The sequence below is a fragment of the Stegodyphus dumicola genome, chromosome X1, assembly GCF_044657685.1.
Source record: "Stegodyphus dumicola isolate Sdum_Otavi_A_Nest chromosome X1, ASM4465768v1".
Classification (NCBI taxonomy): Eukaryota; Metazoa; Arthropoda; class Arachnida; order Araneae; family Eresidae; genus Stegodyphus; species Stegodyphus dumicola.
This window is the reverse complement of record NC_140780.1, coordinates 32,610,781-32,632,326: the sequence shown is the minus strand read 5'-3', so window position 1 is coordinate 32,632,326 and position 21,546 is coordinate 32,610,781. Positions and strand designations below refer to the sequence as shown.

Below are 21,546 nucleotides of genomic sequence, written 5' to 3'. Positions count from 1 at the left end.
ATATTTTGTCTACATTTCGAATTTTAAGCTTAAAATGTCTCCACGCGAAAACCACGTTTTGAAGACATAATTTAATCTAAAAATCCCAAAACCAAAAAATTTAGATAGCAAAAACGTAAAGTTTCTAACCAAAAATATTTGACAAGAATCCATGTACACAGCAATATGTTTTAACTTGGAAAAACATCTACGAATTGCACTTCCTAGGCAGCAAAGGAATGTACGAACTACGCACACCTTGCTTCAATAAATTAACATAACAACAATAAAATTCAAAGAATACCATGTACACAGCATTCTGTTTAAACTTAAAAAAAAAAAAAAAATTCTAAGAGTTTCACAATCTAGGCATTGCGCACAAATCAACCAAATAAACTAAACTAAATTACAAACAATTAAAAAACAATAACAACAGAAATTCATACTAAAAAAACAATGAACATAACATTCTACAAAATAAAAACAGTAAAATAAAATGCACTTACCATAATACATTCCTGAATAAAATTTCATCAATCACATAATGTCTCTGAACAAAAGTGCCACGATTTTGCTATATCGCATGTGTTTCTGAGATTCAAAATTTTGAAAAGTGACGATAAAAACTTCCTCCAGAGTTAACATACTACATGAAAACCACAATCCAAATCTTAAACTCTGCTGACAGCCACAAACTTTATCAGCAACCATTTGACTGCCAATCCACACAAGAACTATCAGAAATGCCTTTCTTCATCCGAGTTCTCATTGCAGCTCTGCATTTCGGACTCCGTTTTAAAAGTCCCACAGAAATTCCAAAAATACACTTCAATCCTAATAAATACACCCATGAACAAAAGACTCATTAACAACCTCAACATCGTACCTTTTAATGCTAAATTTATTTTCCACACAATCTAAAATACGCGACTGAAATCTTGCTACCGCGTCTATCATTGCAACATAGGCCATTTCAAAACACGCACTACACGAACCAACGAGCAATTAAAGAACTCCACCAAAAGATTTTTCAATGTCAACAGGGTTGCCATACAACACACAATCACGCCAAAATCCAGTGCAGAACACATATTACCACATTTGGTGATATTAGGGCGCATATAAGAGTAGAGCTCGTTCATCATATGAAGACCTGACTATATGAGTAAAAAAATTGTCATTATGTGTGTCTTCACTTAACATTCATATTATCCATTCTTAGTTGAGTCTCCTCATGTAATGTCAAATAATTCTTATTTTGAATGGTTTTCTTTTATCTTTTATGTAATAAAAGATTTGGGAATTTTCAGACTTTTCAGTTATTTTGTGCACATTATGAAAAGAACTAAAGCTTAATTTTTTTTAGGTTGTCTTTATTGGAAGAAGTAATGTTGGGAAATCATCTGTTTTAAAATCTATTTTTGAAAATGTTCCTGGATTGATCATAAAAACATCAAAAAAACCAGTAGGTATCTGTTTATTCAATTTTATAGTTTGTAATTTAGCATAAAATTGTATGAAAAAACAACGTGCCAAAATTGGCGAATTTTGAAATCTTACCAACCAGTGGGCTAAACAACATTTTCATCAAATTCCTTAACAGCATCCAAAAACTTTAAAATTAAATTAACTAGATTCTGTTTACTGCCATTGCCACATAATTTCACAAAAGTAAGAATCAAAAGTGCCTTCCATAGTGCTGGATTGTCAGTGGCATTTCTTTCAAAAATCCCTTTTTATTACACCCACATACCTTTGATAGTATTGATATGAGCTCCGCTTTCCAGATCCTTAAATGTCGCTAGATGATTTACTGAGAGGTGAGCGAAGCCATTATCAGAAAGACACTTGTACGATTTCCAGCAATCAGATATGATCGTTGTTCCAGGTAAGATATTCCGTTGAATTACATCCAACAAAATTTCTTTTCTTCTGTCCTCAACCGCTTCAAAAAGGCGCCTGTTGTCACATTCTATATCAACAAACACCCAGTTTCCTTCTACTCGTTTACCTCTATTATATTTCCTTTTACCAAATTTACTCTTGTCTATTACAACAATGACGTTGGAACCCCTACACCTTTACAAATACATATATCAACACGCACATCCATACAAAAGTTCTTTCAATCAGTTATAACCTTATCATTGTTATTATTTAATTCAGTCATATTAGTATTAGCCTCACAAACCCACATCCACATAAAAATTAAAATCTCAATAATACCCTAATGACTCTCCTCAAACCATGATCTTTCTATCGGAACACTTTATAGATAGCATTTGAACCTTTCTCATGACAAACCCATTGAAAGCCATGTGAACAATCTTTATGTTTGATCATATGCATATCTTTTGTACAAACAGTATATTTATACCGATTACTGATTAAACCTTTATTTACACACTTGTCGATCAATACTTTCCTTCCCATTAATTCGGAATTCTACAGAAACTTCAGGTTAATCTCATCACAAGCAACCATTTTACAGCAGCGTACTTCCTAACCGATATCCAATGCAGAAATAAGCCTGAGAAATATTCTTCCAACAAACAAAATCTGTGTGATCATGCATTACAACCAATCACATCACAATAGGGTCCAAGCAGTCATGTCATGATACGGTTGACAAAATACTCAGTTAACCGTAAGGTGAAACAACAGCTTGATTATAATCCAAAGGGTACCCCAAAATATAGACTACCTGAAAATGATGACATTGAGACTACCAAGTTAATTAAGACACAATAACACGCCAAATAAATACTAATTCAGAAATCAAACAACAAAAATCAGCGTTATATTTACAAAGTTTTCACAGGACTAGTTTCGATGGTTTTACCGAACCACCATCTTCAGCTGCAAAACCGCAAATGAACAAGATAGGAAATAATGATTAGATAAGATAAGAAAGCCTGGACAAGAATAAGCAAGTGGCGCCATCTGTTGGTAAAACCAGAACTAAAACATAATTTCTTTAAAGGCCGAAGGCAAATTTGGATTGGAATTAGGATCGTTAATTAGAACAGGAAGATTTTTATGAATGTGAAATGCCTCTAGAAAATCCAGTTCTCCAATGGAAGATGTTTTTTGAATAATTTTGGCAGCAGAAAAACTGAAAGTGTGGTTTTCGGACCAACAATGTTGAGCAACAGAAGACTTCTGTGTTTCCTTTTTTCTAACATATGCCTCATGTTCCTTGACGCGAAATTTTAAGGCTCTCTTAGTTTGGCCAATGTAAATTAAACCACACTGGCAAGGAATCCTATAAATACCCCAGGAATTCATATCCGGAATGGGGTCCTTGAGTATGGAACTCGGAATTTTATTGATGGGAGAATAAACAACCCGAAAGTTAAATTTCTGCAAAATATGTGCAACTTTATAGCTAATTGATGGAAAGAAGGGAATGACAACAGAATTTTTATAATCTCCTAAAACAAGATTGTGCCTTTTAGTGTGTTGGGATGAGAATATTTTAACTGCTTGATTAATAATGTTGGGTGGAAAGCCCCTGTCAATAGCTATTGCTTTTAAATACTTTAGTTCTTCATCAAGGGCTAGTTTGGAGGAGCAAACTTGAAGAGCACGGAAAACATAGGAATAAAATGAAGCTAACTTTTGTTTAGTCGGATGACATGATTTAAAGTGTGGTGGAAGGCAAACCGATGAAGGTTTACGGTAAACCGTAGTACTGAAGTTGATGTGTTACGTGTGACCAGAATGTCGAGAAACGGAAGAGAATTGCAAGTCTCAAGTTCAAAAGTGAACTGAATAGCAGGATCAATAGAATTCATTGTTGAAAGAACTTTATTTAAATCATCTTTATTACCTTCAAACAGAGTAAAAGTATCGTCTACGTAGCGGAACCATGCCGGGAAGTTTAAAGTTTCAAACAATTTTGATTCATAATAATGCATGTAGATATCAGCCAGGATGGGACTGAGGGGGCTTCCCATGGCTAATCCCTCAGTTTGCTTGTAATATTTATTTTGGAAAACAAAATGTGTTTGTTTCAAACAGAGTTGAGTGAGAGAAATTAGCTCATCAATTTCGATGCAAGAGAAATGAAATTCGCGAAGTCTGGTTTCTAGACATCTTAATGCACCCTCCACTGGGACATTGGTGAATAATGATTTTACATCAAAAGAAACCATGAGTAAATTACTAGGAGAAATGTTTTTAACTTTTTTTACAAACTCTATTGAATTTTTTATGGTGTAAATGTTATTGTCTAATAGAGTTGAAAATCTAGAAACTAAATATTTAGCTAATGGATACGAGGCAGTACCTAAATTTGATACAATAGGGCGGAAAGGAATACCACTTTTATGAATTTTGGGAAGAGCATATAATCTGGCACAATTCGCAACAGATGGGATAAGTGAATGTTTTAAGTTGGCTGAAATGATTTGCGAAGATTTGATCGCAGTTTTTATTTTTGACAAATCCGAAGGTGAAGGATCTTTAGGGATCGGATTATATGGTCCTTCGTTTAAGAGTTTAGTGACACCATCGATGTAAGTGTTCCTATCCATGACGACTATCTGGCCACCTTTGTCGGCCTTTGAAATAATAATATCCGTGTTAGAATGAATTTCACGCAATGTAGCTCTTTCTCTCGCAGTTAGATTTGGTTTCAAAGGTTTATTATTGAATTTCACATTATGAGCGATAAGATGCCTAATCATTTCTTTTTGTGAATCTGAAACTTTACTGAACTTGAAAGCTTTTTCGATAGGAGCTAAAATCTTTGGAATCGAGGGTTTACAGGTTTGTGAGAAGTTAAAATTATATTTTAGAATTCTCTCTTGTTCTTCTGAAAGACTAAAATTAGAAATATTAACTATTGGCTTGATGTTTACAATGGGAAGATTTTTTGAACTACTTGAACTGGAAGATTGTAAAAGAAGTTTTTCGAATTTAACTGCAAGGGTGTTTTTATGACGGTTAACTGCATTCTCCGTTCTAGACCAAGACTTTTGTTCAAGGGCAGTGAATTTTGGATATGATTTAGCGAGTTCCAGATGAAGCTTATAGAGTTCACGTTCAATTTTGGACAATTGTTGACGTGTATCCCTTATGACGGACCGAAGTAAGGCAAGCTTGCAATTTAACAGAATTCTTGAAACGCGACTCGAAGGTTTTTGATTAGATTTGATTTGAATAAAATTGGGGATCAATTTTCTACATTTACATTTAAGTAAAAAGTCAAGATGATTCAGGAATTTTTGCCGTTTCAGGCGTAATTTAGTGAAACGATTAACGGATGAAGGCATGATGAACAATACAGAAAATCAAACTAAATTAACTAAACAATAATAAAGCACACACAAAACAGCAGAAAAATCCCTCACTGAAATTAATAGAAAACAAAACGTTTGTAAGCAAAATGCATGAAATCAGACAAGCAAAGCACAATATCCAAATATACAAAATATAAACATAACTTGAAAATTGCAAAAAAGTACTTACCAAAACTCATGCAATCACAAAATGGCGGCCACACCACGTGCAAAAAAGAAAGCAAAAAGTAAGCCTGTTTGGGGCTTCTATAATTAAGACACAATAACACGCCGAATAAATACTAATTCAGAAATCAAACAAACAAAAATCAGCGTTATATTTACAAAGTTTTCACAGGACTAGTTTCGATGGTTTTACCGAACCACCATCTTCAGCTGCAAAACCGCAAATGAACAAGATAGGAAATAATGATTAGATAAGATAAGAAAGCCTGGACAAGAATAAGCAAGTGGCGCCATCTGTTGGTAAAACCAGAACTAAAACATAATTTCTTTAAAGGCCGAAGGCAAATTTGGATTGGAATTAGGATCGTTAACTAGAACAGAAAGATTTTTATGAATGTGAAATGCCTCTAGAAAATCCAGTTCTCCAATGGAAGATGTTTTTTGAATAATTTTGGCAGCAGAAAAACTGAAAGTGTGGTTTTCGGACCAAGAATGTTGAGCAACAGAAGACTTCTGTGTTTCCTTTTTTCTAACTCATTGTCTAACATATGCCTCATGTTCCTTGACGCGAAATTTTAAGGCTCTCTTAGTTTGGCCAATGTAAATTAAACCACACTGGCAAGGAATCCTATAAATACCCCAGGAATTCATATCCGGAATGGGGTCCTTGAGTATGGAACTCGGAATTTTATTGATGGGAGAATAAACAACCCGAAAGTTAAATTTCTGCAAAATATGTGCAACTTTATAGCTAATTGATGGAAAGAAGGGAATGACAACAGAATTTTTATAATCTCCTAAAACAAGATTGTGCCTTTTAGTGTGTTGGGATGAGAATTTTTTAACTGCTTGATTAATAATGTTGGGTGGAAAGCCCCTGTCAATAGCTATTGCTTTTAAATACTTTAGTTCTTCATCAAGGGCTAGTTTGGAGGAGCAAACTTGAAGAGCACGGAAAACATAGGAATAAAATGAAGCTAACTTTTGTTTAGTCGGATGACATGATTTAAAGTGTGGTGGAAGGCAAACCGATGAAGGTTTACGGTAAACCGTAGTACTGAAGTTGATGTGTTACGTGTGACCAGAATGTCGAGAAACGGAAGAGAATTGCAAGTCTCAAGTTCAAAAGTGAACTGAATAGCAGGATCAATAGAATTCATTGTTGAAAGAACTTTATTTAAATCATCTTTATTACCTTCAAACAGAGTAAAAGTATCGTCTACGTAGCGGAACCATGCCGGGAAGTTTAAAGTTTCAAACAATTTTGATTCATAATAATGCATGTAGATATCAGCCAGGATGGGACTGAGGGGGCTTCCCATGGCTAATCCCTCAGTTTGCTTGTAATATTTATTTTGGAAAACAAAATGTGTTTGTTTCAAACAGAGTTGAGTGAGAGAAATTAGCTCATCAATTTCGATGCAAGAGAAATGAAATTCGCGAAGTCTGGTTTCTAGACATCTTAATGCACCCTCCACTGGGACATTGGTGAATAATGATTTTACATCAAAAGAAACCATGAGTAAATTACTAGGAGAAATGTTTTTAACTTTTTTTACAAACTCTATTGAATTTTTTATGGTGTAAATGTTATTGTCTAATAGAGTTGAAAATCTAGAAACTAAATATTTAGCTAATGGATACGAGGCAGTACCTAAATTTGATACAATAGGGCGGAAAGGAATACCACTTTTATGAATTTTGGGAAGAGCATATTATCTGGCACAATTCGCAACAGATGGGATAAGTGAATGTTTTAAGTTGGCTGAAATGATTTGCGAAGATTTGATCGCAGTTTTTATTTTTGACAAATCCGAAGGTGAAGGATCTTTAGGGATCGGATTATATGGTCCTTCGTTTAAGAGTTTAGTGACACCATCGATGTAAGTGTTCCTATCCATGACGACTATCTGGCCACCTTTGTCGGCCTTTGAAATAATAATATCCGTGTTAGAATGAATTTCACGCAATGTAGCTCTTTCTCTCGCAGTTAGATTTGGTTTCAAAGGTTTATTATTGAATTTCACATTATGAGCGATAAGATGCCTAATCATTTCTTTTTGTGAATCTGAAACTTTACTGAAGAAAGCTTTTTCGATAGGAGCTAAAATCTTTGGAATCGAGGGTTTACAGGTTTGTGAGAAGTTAAAATTATATTTTAGAATTCTCTCTTGTTCTTCTGAAAGACTAAAATTAGAAATATTAACTATTGGCTTGATGTTTACAATGGGAAGATTTTTTGAACTACTTGAACTGGAAGATTGTAAAAGAAGTTTTTCGAATTTAACTGCAAGGGTGTTTTTATGACGGTTAACTGCATTCTCCGTTCTAGACCAAGACTTTTGTTCAAGGGCAGTGAATTTTGGATATGATTTAGCGAGTTCCAGATGAAGCTTATAGAGTTCACGTTCAATTTTGGACAATTGTTGACGTGTATCCCTTATGACGGACCGAAGTAAGGCAAGCTTGCAATTTAACAGAATTCTTGAAACGCGACTCGAAGGTTTTTGATTAGATTTGATTTGAATAAAATTGGGGATCAATTTTCTACATTTACATTTAAGTAAAAAGTCAAGATGATTCAGGAATTTTTGCCGTTTCAGGCGTAATTTAGTGAAACGATTAACGGATGAAGGCATGATGAACAATACAGAAAATCAAACTAAATTAACTAAACAATAATAAAGCACACACAAAACAGCAGAAAAATCCCTCACTGAAATTAATAGAAAACAAAACGTTTGTAAGCAAAATGCATGAAATCAGACAAGCAAAGCACAATATCCAAATATACAAAATATAAACATAACTTGAAAATTGCAAAAAAGTACTTACCAAAACTCATGCAATCACAAAATGGCGGCCACACCACGTGCAAAAAAGAAAGCAAAAAGTAAGCCTGTTTGGGGCTTCTATAATTAAGACACAATAACACGCCGAATAAATACTAATTCAGAAATCAAACAAACAAAAATCAGCGTTATATTTACAAAGTTTTCACAGGACTAGTTTCGATGGTTTTACCGAACCACCATCTTCAGCTGCAAAACCGCAAATGAACAAGATAGGAAATAATGATTAGATAAGATAAGAAAGCCTGGACAAGAATAAGCAAGTGGCGCCATCTGTTGGTAAAACCAGAACTAAAACATAATTTCTTTAAAGGCCGAAGGCAAATTTGGATTGGAATTAGGATCGTTAACTAGAACAGAAAGATTTTTATGAATGTGAAATGCCTCTAGAAAATCCAGTTCTCCAATGGAAGATGTTTTTTGAATAATTTTGGCAGCAGAAAAACTGAAAGTGTGGTTTTCGGACCAACAATGTTGAGCAACAGAAGACTTCTGTGTTTCCTTTTTTCTAACATATGCCTCATGTTCCTTGACGCGAAATTTTAAGGCTCTCTTAGTTTGGCCAATGTAAATTAAACCACACTGGCAAGGAATCCTATAAATACCCCAGGAATTCATATCCGGAATGGGGTCCTTGAGTATGGAACTCGGAATTTTATTGATGGGAGAATAAACAACCCGAAAGTTAAATTTCTGCAAAATATGTGCAACTTTATAGCTAATTGATGGAAAGAAGGGAATGACAACAGAATTTTTATAATCTCCTAAAACAAGATTGTGCCTTTTAGTGTGTTGGGATGAGAATTTTTTAACTGCTTGATTAATAATGTTGGGTGGAAAGCCCCTGTCAATAGCTATTGCTTTTAAATACTTTAGTTCTTCATCAAGGGCTAGTTTGGAGGAGCAAACTTGAAGAGCACGGAAAACATAGGAATAAAATGAAGCTAACTTTTGTTTAGTCGGATGACATGATTTAAAGTGTGGTGGAAGGCAAACCGATGAAGGTTTACGGTAAACCGTAGTACTGAAGTTGATGTGTTACGTGTGACCAGAATGTCGAGAAACGGAAGAGAATTGCAAGTCTCAAGTTCAAAAGTGAACTGAATAGCAGGATCAATAGAATTCATTGTTGAAAGAACTTTATTTAAATCATCTTTATTACCTTCAAACAGAGTAAAAGTATCGTCTACGTAGCGGAACCATGCCGGGAAGTTTAAAGTTTCAAACAATTTTGATTCATAATAATGCATGTAGATATCAGCCAGGATGGGACTGAGGGGGCTTCCCATGGCTAATCCCTCAGTTTGCTTGTAATATTTATTTTGGAAAACAAAATGTGTTTGTTTCAAACAGAGTTGAGTGAGAGAAATTAGCTCATCAATTTCGATGCAAGAGAAATGAAATTCGCGAAGTCTGGTTTCTAGACATCTTAATGCACCCTCCACTGGGACATTGGTGAATAATGATTTTACATCAAAAGAAACCATGAGTAAATTACTAGGAGAAATGTTTTTAACTTTTTTTACAAACTCTATTGAATTTTTTATGGTGTAAATGTTATTGTCTAATAGAGTTGAAAATCTAGAAACTAAATATTTAGCTAATGGATACAAGGCAGTACCTAAATTTGATACAATAGGGCGGAAAGGAATACCACTTTTATGAATTTTGGGAAGAGCATATAATCTGGCACAATTCGCAACAGATGGGATAAGTGAATGTTTTAAGTTGGCTGAAATGATTTGCGAAGATTTGATCGCAGTTTTTATTTTTGACAAATCCGAAGGTGAAGGATCTTTAGGGATCGGATTATATGGTCCTTCGTTTAAGAGTTTAGTGACACCATCGATGTAAGTGTTCCTATCCATGACGACTATCTGGCCACCTTTGTCGGCCTTTGAAATAATAATATCCGTGTTAGAATGAATTTCACGCAATGTAGCTCTTTCTCTCGCAGTTAGATTTGGTTTCAAAGGTTTATTATTGAATTTCACATTATGAGCGATAAGATGCCTAATCATTTCTTTTTGTGAATCTGAAACTTTACTGAACTTGAAAGCTTTTTCGATAGGAGCTAAAATCTTTGGAATCGAGGGTTTACAGGTTTGTGAGAAGTTAAAATTATATTTTAGAATTCTCTCTTGTTCTTCTGAAAGACTAAAATTAGAAATATTAACTATTGGCTTGATGTTTACAATGGGAAGATTTTTTGAACTACTTGAACTGGAAGATTGTAAAAGAAGTTTTTCGAATTTAACTGCAAGGGTGTTTTTATGACGGTTAACTGCATTCTCCGTTCTAGACCAAGACTTTTGTTCAAGGGCAGTGAATTTTGGATATGATTTAGCGAGTTCCAGATGAAGCTTATAGAGTTCACGTTCAATTTTGGACAATTGTTGACGTGTATCCCTTATGACGGACCGAAGTAAGGCAAGCTTGCAATTTAACAGAATTCTTGAAACGCGACTCGAAGGTTTTTGATTAGATTTGATTTGAATAAAATTGGGGATCAATTTTCTACATTTACATTTAAGTAAAAAGTCAAGATGATTCAGGAATTTTTGCCGTTTCAGGCGTAATTTAGTGAAACGATTAACGGATGAAGGCATGATGAACAATACAGAAAATCAAACTAAATTAACTAAACAATAATAAAGCACACACAAAACAGCAGAAAAATCCCTCACTGAAATTAATAGAAAACAAAACGTTTGTAAGCAAAATGCATGAAATCAGACAAGCAAAGCACAATATCCAAATATACAAAATATAAACATAACTTGAAAATTGCAAAAAAGTACTTACCAAAACTCATGCAATCACAAAATGGCGGCCACACCACGTGCAAAAAAGAAAGCAAAAAGTAAGCCTGTTTGGGGCTTCTATAATTAAGACACAATAACACGCCGAATAAATACTAATTCAGAAATCAAACAAACAAAAATCAGCGTTATATTTACAAAGTTTTCACAGGACTAGTTTCGATGGTTTTACCGAACCACCATCTTCAGCTGCAAAACCGCAAATGAACAAGATAGGAAATAATGATTAGATAAGATAAGAAAGCCTGGACAAGAATAAGCAAGTGGCGCCATCTGTTGGTAAAACCAGAACTAAAACATAATTTCTTTAAAGGCCGAAGGCAAATTTGGATTGGAATTAGGATCGTTAACTAGAACAGAAAGATTTTTATGAATGTGAAATGCCTCTAGAAAATCCAGTTCTCCAATGGAAGATGTTTTTTGAATAATTTTGGCAGCAGAAAAACTGAAAGTGTGGTTTTCGGACCAACAATGTTGAGCAACAGAAGACTTCTGTGTTTCCTTTTTTCTAACATATGCCTCATGTTCCTTGACGCGAAATTTTAAGGCTCTCTTAGTTTGGCCAATGTAAATTAAACCACACTGGCAAGGAATCCTATAAATACCCCAGGAATTCATATCCGGAATGGGGTCCTTGAGTATGGAACTCGGAATTTTATTGATGGGAGAATAAACAACCCGAAAGTTAAATTTCTGCAAAATATGTGCAACTTTATAGCTAATTGATGGAAAGAAGGGAATGACAACAGAATTTTTATAATCTCCTAAAACAAGATTGTGCCTTTTAGTGTGTTGGGATGAGAATTTTTTAACTGCTTGATTAATAATGTTGGGTGGAAAGCCCCTGTCAATAGCTATTGCTTTTAAATACTTTAGTTCTTCATCAAGGGCTAGTTTGGAGGAGCAAACTTGAAGAGCACGGAAAACATAGGAATAAAATGAAGCTAACTTTTGTTTAGTCGGATGACATGATTTAAAGTGTGGTGGAAGGCAAACCGATGAAGGTTTACGGTAAACCGTAGTACTGAAGTTGATGTGTTACGTGTGACCAGAATGTCGAGAAACGGAAGAGAATTGCAAGTCTCAAGTTCAAAAGTGAACTGAATAGCAGGATCAATAGAATTCATTGTTGAAAGAACTTTATTTAAATCATCTTTATTACCTTCAAACAGAGTAAAAGTATCGTCTACGTAGCGGAACCATGCCGGGAAGTTTAAAGTTTCAAACAATTTTGATTCATAATAATGCATGTAGATATCAGCCAGGATGGGACTGAGGGGGCTTCCCATGGCTAATCCCTCAGTTTGCTTGTAATATTTATTTTGGAAAACAAAATGTGTTTGTTTCAAACAGAGTTGAGTGAGAGAAATTAGCTCATCAATTTCGATGCAAGAGAAATGAAATTCGCGAAGTCTGGTTTCTAGACATCTTAATGCACCCTCCACTGGGACATTGGTGAATAATGATTTTACATCAAAAGAAACCATGAGTAAATTACTAGGAGAAATGTTTTTAACTTTTTTTACAAACTCTATTGAATTTTTTATGGTGTAAATGTTATTGTCTAATAGAGTTGAAAATCTAGAAACTAAATATTTAGCTAATGGATACGAGGCAGTACCTAAATTTGATACAATAGGGCGGAAAGGAATACCACTTTTATGAATTTTGGGAAGAGCATATTATCTGGCACAATTCGCAACAGATGGGATAAGTGAATGTTTTAAGTTGGCTGAAATGATTTGCGAAGATTTGATCGCAGTTTTTATTTTTGACAAATCCGAAGGTGAAGGATCTTTAGGGATCGGATTATATGGTCCTTCGTTTAAGAGTTTAGTGACACCATCGATGTAAGTGTTCCTATCCATGACGACTATCTGGCCACCTTTGTCGGCCTTTGAAATAATAATATCCGTGTTAGAATGAATTTCACGCAATGTAGCTCTTTCTCTCGCAGTTAGATTTGGTTTCAAAGGTTTATTATTGAATTTCACATTATGAGCGATAAGATGCCTAATCATTTCTTTTTGTGAATCTGAAACTTTACTGAAGAAAGCTTTTTCGATAGGAGCTAAAATCTTTGGAATCGAGGGTTTACAGGTTTGTGAGAAGTTAAAATTATATTTTAGAATTCTCTCTTGTTCTTCTGAAAGACTAAAATTAGAAATATTAACTATTGGCTTGATGTTTACAATGGGAAGATTTTTTGAACTACTTGAACTGGAAGATTGTAAAAGAAGTTTTTCGAATTTAACTGCAAGGGTGTTTTTATGACGGTTAACTGCATTCTCCGTTCTAGACCAAGACTTTTGTTCAAGGGCAGTGAATTTTGGATATGATTTAGCGAGTTCCAGATGAAGCTTATAGAGTTCACGTTCAATTTTGGACAATTGTTGACGTGTATCCCTTATGACGGACCGAAGTAAGGCAAGCTTGCAATTTAACAGAATTCTTGAAACGCGACTCGAAGGTTTTTGATTAGATTTGATTTGAATAAAATTGGGGATCAATTTTCTACATTTACATTTAAGTAAAAAGTCAAGATGATTCAGGAATTTTTGCCGTTTCAGGCGTAATTTAGTGAAACGATTAACGGATGAAGGCATGATGAACAATACAGAAAATCAAACTAAATTAACTAAACAATAATAAAGCACACACAAAACAGCAGAAAAATCCCTCACTGAAATTAATAGAAAACAAAACGTTTGTAAGCAAAATGCATGAAATCAGACAAGCAAAGCACAATATCCAAATATACAAAATATAAACATAACTTGAAAATTGCAAAAAAGTACTTACCAAAACTCATGCAATCACAAAATGGCGGCCACACCACGTGCAAAAAAGAAAGCAAAAAGTAAGCCTGTTTGGGGCTTCTATAATTAAGACACAATAACACGCCGAATAAATACTAATTCAGAAATCAAACAAACAAAAATCAGCGTTATATTTACAAAGTTTTCACAGGACTAGTTTCGATGGTTTTACCGAACCACCATCTTCAGCTGCAAAACCGCAAATGAACAAGATAGGAAATAATGATTAGATAAGATAAGAAAGCCTGGACAAGAATAAGCAAGTGGCGCCATCTGTTGGTAAAACCAGAACTAAAACATAATTTCTTTAAAGGCCGAAGGCAAATTTGGATTGGAATTAGGATCGTTAACTAGAACAGAAAGATTTTTATGAATGTGAAATGCCTCTAGAAAATCCAGTTCTCCAATGGAAGATGTTTTTTGAATAATTTTGGCAGCAGAAAAACTGAAAGTGTGGTTTTCGGACCAACAATGTTGAGCAACAGAAGACTTCTGTGTTTCCTTTTTTCTAACATATGCCTCATGTTCCTTGACGCGAAATTTTAAGGCTCTCTTAGTTTGGCCAATGTAAATTAAACCACACTGGCAAGGAATCCTATAAATACCCCAGGAATTCATATCCGGAATGGGGTCCTTGAGTATGGAACTCGGAATTTTATTGATGGGAGAATAAACAACCCGAAAGTTAAATTTCTGCAAAATATGTGCAACTTTATAGCTAATTGATGGAAAGAAGGGAATGACAACAGAATTTTTATAATCTCCTAAAACAAGATTGTGCCTTTTAGTGTGTTGGGATGAGAATTTTTTAACTGCTTGATTAATAATGTTGGGTGGAAAGCCCCTGTCAATAGCTATTGCTTTTAAATACTTTAGTTCTTCATCAAGGGCTAGTTTGGAGGAGCAAACTTGAAGAGCACGGAAAACATAGGAATAAAATGAAGCTAACTTTTGTTTAGTCGGATGACATGATTTAAAGTGTGGTGGAAGGCAAACCGATGAAGGTTTACGGTAAACCGTAGTACTGAAGTTGATGTGTTACGTGTGACCAGAATGTCGAGAAACGGAAGAGAATTGCAAGTCTCAAGTTCAAAAGTGAACTGAATAGCAGGATCAATAGAATTCATTGTTGAAAGAACTTTATTTAAATCATCTTTATTACCTTCAAACAGAGTAAAAGTATCGTCTACGTAGCGGAACCATGCCGGGAAGTTTAAAGTTTCAAACAATTTTGATTCATAATAATGCATGTAGATATCAGCCAGGATGGGACTGAGGGGGCTTCCCATGGCTAATCCCTCAGTTTGCTTGTAATATTTATTTTGGAAAACAAAATGTGTTTGTTTCAAACAGAGTTGAGTGAGAGAAATTAGCTCATCAATTTCGATGCAAGAGAAATGAAATTCGCGAAGTCTGGTTTCTAGACATCTTAATGCACCCTCCACTGGGACATTGGTGAATAATGATTTTACATCAAAAGAAACCATGAGTAAATTACTAGGAGAAATGTTTTTAACTTTTTTTACAAACTCTATTGAATTTTTTATGGTGTAAATGTTATTGTCTAATAGAGTTGAAAATCTAGAAACTAAATATTTAGCTAATGGATACGAGGCAGTACCTAAATTTGATACAATAGGGCGGAAAGGAATACCACTTTTATGAATTTTGGGAAGAGCATATTATCTGGCACAATTCGCAACAGATGGGATAAGTGAATGTTTTAAGTTGGCTGAAATGATTTGCGAAGATTTGATCGCAGTTTTTATTTTTGACAAATCCGAAGGTGAAGGATCTTTAGGGATCGGATTATATGGTCCTTCGTTTAAGAGTTTAGTGACACCATCGATGTAAGTGTTCCTATCCATGACGACTATCTGGCCACCTTTGTCGGCCTTTGAAATAATAATATCCGTGTTAGAATGAATTTCACGCAATGTAGCTCTTTCTCTCGCAGTTAGATTTGGTTTCAAAGGTTTATTATTGAATTTCACATTATGAGCGATAAGATGCCTAATCATTTCTTTTTGTGAATCTGAAACTTTACTGAAGAAAGCTTTTTCGATAGGAGCTAAAATCTTTGGAATCGAGGGTTTACAGGTTTGTGAGAAGTTAAAATTATATTTTAGAATTCTCTCTTGTTCTTCTGAAAGACTAAAATTAGAAATATTAACTATTGGCTTGATGTTTACAATGGGAAGATTTTTTGAACTACTTGAACTGGAAGATTGTAAAAGAAGTTTTTCGAATTTAACTGCAAGGGTGTTTTTATGACGGTTAACTGCATTCTCCGTTCTAGACCAAGACTTTTGTTCAAGGGCAGTGAATTTTGGATATGATTTAGCGAGTTCCAGATGAAGCTTATAGAGTTCACGTTCAATTTTGGACAATTGTTGACGTGTATCCCTTATGACGGACCGAAGTAAGGCAAGCTTGCAATTTAACAGAATTCTTGAAACGCGACTCGAAGGTTTTTGATTAGATTTGATTTGAATAAAATTGGGGATCAATTTTCTACATTTACATTTAAGTAAAAAGTCAAGATGATTCAGGAATTTTTGCCGTTTCAGGCGTAATTTAGTGAAACGATTAACGGATGAAGGCATGATGAACAATACAGAAAATCAAACTAAATTAACTAAACAATAATAAAGCACACACAAAACAGCAGAAAAATCCCTCACTGAAATTAATAGAAAACAAAACGTTTGTAAGCAAAATGCATGAAATCAGACAAGCAAAGCACAATATCCAAATATACAAAATATAAACATAACTTGAAAATTGCAAAAAAGTACTTACCAAAACTCATGCAATCACAAAATGGCGGCCACACCACGTGCAAAAAAGAAAGCAAAAAGTAAGCCTGTTTGGGGCTTCTATAATTAAGACACAATAACACGCCGAATAAATACTAATTCAGAAATCAAACAAACAAAAATCAGCGTTATATTTACAAAGTTTTCACAGGACTAGTTTCGATGGTTTTACCGAACCACCATCTTCAGCTGCAAAACCGCAAATGAACAAGATAGGAAATAATGATTAGATAAGATAAGAAAGCCTGGACAAGAATAAGCAAGTGGCGCCATCTGTTGGTAAAACCAGAACTAAAACATAATTTCTTTAAAGGCCGAAGGCAAATTTGGATTGGAATTAGGATCGTTAACTAGAACAGAAAGATTTTTATGAATGTGAAATGCCTCTAGAAAATCCAGTTCTCCAATGGAAGATGTTTTTTGAATAATTTTGGCAGCAGAAAAACTGAAAGTGTGGTTTTCGGACCAACAATGTTGAGCAACAGAAGACTTCTGTGTTTCCTTTTTTCTAACATATGCCTCATGTTCCTTGACGCGAAATTTTAAGGCTCTCTTAGTTTGGCCAATGTAAATTAAACCACACTGGCAAGGAATCCTATAAATACCCCAGGAATTCATATCCGGAATGGGGTCCTTGAGTATGGAACTCGGAATTTTATTGATGGGAGAATAAACAACCCGAAAGTTAAATTTCTGCAAAATATGTGCAACTTTATAGCTAATTGATGGAAAGAAGGGAATGACAACAGAATTTTTATAATCTCCTAAAACAAGATTGTGCCTTTTAGTGTGTTGGGATGAGAATTTTTTAACTGCTTGATTAATAATGTTGGGTGGAAAGCCCCTGTCAATAGCTATTGCTTTTAAATACTTTAGTTCTTCATCAAGGGCTAGTTTGGAGGAGCAAACTTGAAGAGCACGGAAAACATAGGAATAAAATGAAGCTAACTTTTGTTTAGTCGGATGACATGATTTAAAGTGTGGTGGAAGGCAAACCGATGAAGGTTTACGGTAAACCGTAGTACTGAAGTTGATGTGTTACGTGTGACCAGAATGTCGAGAAACGGAAGAGAATTGCAAGTCTCAAGTTCAAAAGTGAACTGAATAGCAGGATCAATAGAATTCATTGTTGAAAGAACTTTATTTAAATCATCTTTATTACCTTCAAACAGAGTAAAAGTATCGTCTACGTAGCGGAACCATGCCGGGAAGTTTAAAGTTTCAAACAATTTTGATTCATAATAATGCATGTAGATATCAGCCAGGATGGGACTGAGGGGGCTTCCCATGGCTAATCCCTCAGTTTGCTTGTAATATTTATTTTGGAAAACAAAATGTGTTTGTTTCAAACAGAGTTGAGTGAGAGAAATTAGCTCATCAATTTCGATGCAAGAGAAATGAAATTCGCGAAGTCTGGTTTCTAGACATCTTAATGCACCCTCCACTGGGACATTGGTGAATAATGATTTTACATCAAAAGAAACCATGAGTAAATTACTAGGAGAAATGTTTTTAACTTTTTTTACAAACTCTATTGAATTTTTTATGGTGTAAATGTTATTGTCTAATAGAGTTGAAAATCTAGAAACTAAATATTTAGCTAATGGATACGAGGCAGTACCTAAATTTGATACAATAGGGCGGAAAGGAATACCACTTTTATGAATTTTGGGAAGAGCATATTATCTGGCACAATTCGCAACAGATGGGATAAGTGAATGTTTTAAGTTGGCTGAAATGATTTGCGAAGATTTGATCGCAGTTTTTATTTTTGACAAATCCGAAGGTGAAGGATCTTTAGGGATCGGATTATATGGTCCTTCGTTTAAGAGTTTAGTGACACCATCGATGTAAGTGTTCCTATCCATGACGACTATCTGGCCACCTTTGTCGGCCTTTGAAATAATAATATCCGTGTTAGAATGAATTTCACGCAATGTAGCTCTTTCTCTCGCAGTTAGATTTGGTTTCAAAGGTTTATTATTGAATTTCACATTATGAGCGATAAGATGCCTAATCATTTCTTTTTGTGAATCTGAAACTTTACTGAAGAAAGCTTTTTCGATAGGAGCTAAAATCTTTGGAATCGAGGGTTTACAGGTTTGTGAGAAGTTAAAATTATATTTTAGAATTCTCTCTTGTTCTTCTGAAAGACTAAAATTAGAAATATTAACTATTGGCTTGATGTTTACAATGGGAAGATTTTTTGAACTACTTGAACTGGAAGATTGTAAAAGAAGTTTTTCGAATTTAACTGCAAGGGTGTTTTTATGACGGTTAACTGCATTCTCTGTTCTAGACCAAGACTTTTGTTCAAGGGCAGTGAATTTTGGATATGATTTAGCGAGTTCCAGATGAAGCTTATAGAGTTCACGTTCAATTTTGGACAATTGTTGACGTGTATCCCTTATGACGGACCGAAGTAAGGCAAGCTTGCAATTTAACAGAATTCTTGAAACGCGACTCGAAGGTTTTTGATTAGATTTGATTTGAATAAAATTGGGGATCAATTTTCTACATTTACATTTAAGTAAAAAGTCAAGATGATTCAGGAATTTTTGCCGTTTCAGGCGTAATTTAGTGAAACGATTAACGGATGAAGGCATGATGAACAATACAGAAAATCAAACTAAATTAACTAAACAATAATAAAGCACACACAAAACAGCAGAAAAATCCCTCACTGAAATTAATAGAAAACAAAACGTTTGTAAGCAAAATGCATGAAATCAGACAAGCAAAGCACAATATCCAAATATACAAAATATAAACATAACTTGAAAATTGCAAAAAAGTACTTACCAAAACTCATGCAATCACAAAATGGCGGCCACACCACGTGCAAAAAAGAAAGCAAAAAGTAAGCCTGTTTGGGGCTTCTATAATTAAGACACAATAACACGCCGAATAAATACTAATTCAGAAATCAAACAAACAAAAATCAGCGTTATATTTACAAAGTTTTCACAGGACTAGTTTCGATGGTTTTACCGAACCACCATCTTCAGCTGCAAAACCGCAAATGAACAAGATAGGAAATAATGATTAGATAAGATAAGAAAGCCTGGACAAGAATAAGCAAGTGGCGCCATCTGTTGGTAAAACCAGAACTAAAACATAATTTCTTTAAAGGCCGAAGGCAAATTTGGATTGGAATTAGGATCGTTAACTAGAACAGAAAGATTTTTATGAATGTGAAATGCCTCTAGAAAATCCAGTTCTCCAATGGAAGATGTTTTTTGAATAATTTTGGCAGCAGAAAAACTGAAAGTGTGGTTTTCGGACCAACAATGTTGAGCAACAGAAGACTTCTGTGTTTCCTTTTTTCTAACATATGCCTCATGTTCCTTGACGCGAAATTTTAAGGCTCTCTTAGTTTGGCCAATGTAAATTAAACCACACTGGCAAGGAATCCTATAAATACCCCAGGAATTCATATCCGGAATGGGGTCCTTGAGTATGGAACTCGGAATTTTATTGATGGGAGAATAAACAACCCGAAAGTTAAATTTCTGCAAAATATGTGCAACTTTATAGCTAATTGATGGAAAGAAGGGAATGACAACAGAATTTTTATAATCTCCTAAAACAAGATTGTGCCTTTTAGTGTGTTGGGATGAGAATTTTTTAACTGCTTGATTAATAATGTTGGGTGGAAAGCCCCTGTCAATAGCTATTGCTTTTAAATACTTTAGTTCTTCATCAAGGGCTAGTTTGGAGGAGCAAACTTGAAGAGCACGGAAAACATAGGAATAAAATGAAGCTAACTTTTGTTTAGTCGGATGACATGATTTAAAGTGTGGTGGAAGGCAAACCGATGAAGGTTTACGGTAAACCGTAGTACTGAAGTTGATGTGTTACGTGTGACCAGAATGTCGAGAAACGGAAGAGAATTGCAAGTCTCAAGTTCAAAAGTGAACTGAATAGCAGGATCAATAGAATTCATTGTTGAAAGAACTTTATTTAAATCATCTTTATTACCTTCAAACAGAGTAAAAGTATCGTCTACGTAGCGGAACCATGCCGGGAAGTTTAAAGTTTCAAACAATTTTGATTCATAATAATGCATGTAGATATCAGCCAGGATGGGACTGAGGGGGCTTCCCATGGCTAATCCCTCAGTTTGCTTGTAATATTTATTTTGGAAAACAAAATGTGTTTGTTTCAAACAGAGTTGAGTGAGAGAAATTAGCTCATCAATTTCGATGCAAGAGAAATGAAATTCGCGAAGTCTGGTTTCTAGACATCTTAATGCACCCTCCACTGGGACATTGGTGAATAATGATTTTACATCAAAAGAAACCATGAGTAAATTACTAGGAGAAATGTTTTTAACTTTTTTTACAAACTCTATTGAATTTTTTATGGTGTAAATGTTATTGTCTAATAGAGTTGAAAATCTAGAAACTAAATATTTAGCTAATGGATACGAGGCAGTACCTAAATTTGATACAATAGGGCGGAAAGGAATACCACTTTTATGAATTTTGGGAAGAGCATATTATCTGGCACAATTCGCAACAGATGGGATAAGTGAATGTTTTAAGTTGGCTGAAATGATTTGCGAAGATTTGATCGCAGTTTTTATTTTTGACAAATCCGAAGGTGAAGGATCTTTAGGGATCGGATTATATGGTCCTTCGTTTAAGAGTTTAGTGACACCATCGATGTAAGTGTTCCTATCCATGACGACTATCTGGCCACCTTTGTCGGCCTTTGAAATAATAATATCCGTGTTAGAATGAATTTCACGCAATGTAGCTCTTTCTCTCGCAGTTAGATTT

The 21,546-nt window shown here is 34.7% G+C and overlaps 1 protein-coding gene across 3 annotated transcripts in view; it reads left to right on the top strand.

The window, feature by feature from the left end:
• Positions 1–21,546, top strand: part of LOC118184526 (GTP-binding protein 8-like) — a 113,461-nt gene that overhangs the window by 3,271 nt on the left and 88,644 nt on the right. For all 3 annotated transcript variants that reach the window (XR_015038718.1, XR_015038719.1, XM_085808188.1), the window contains exon 2: positions 1,346–1,444. Coding sequence is in view for 1 of the 3 variants with exons in the window: in XM_085808188.1 (XP_085664314.1) it covers positions 1,346–1,444 (99 nt within the window). In the remaining 2 variants the exon portion in view is untranslated. The remainder of the gene's footprint in view (positions 1–1,345; positions 1,445–21,546) is intronic.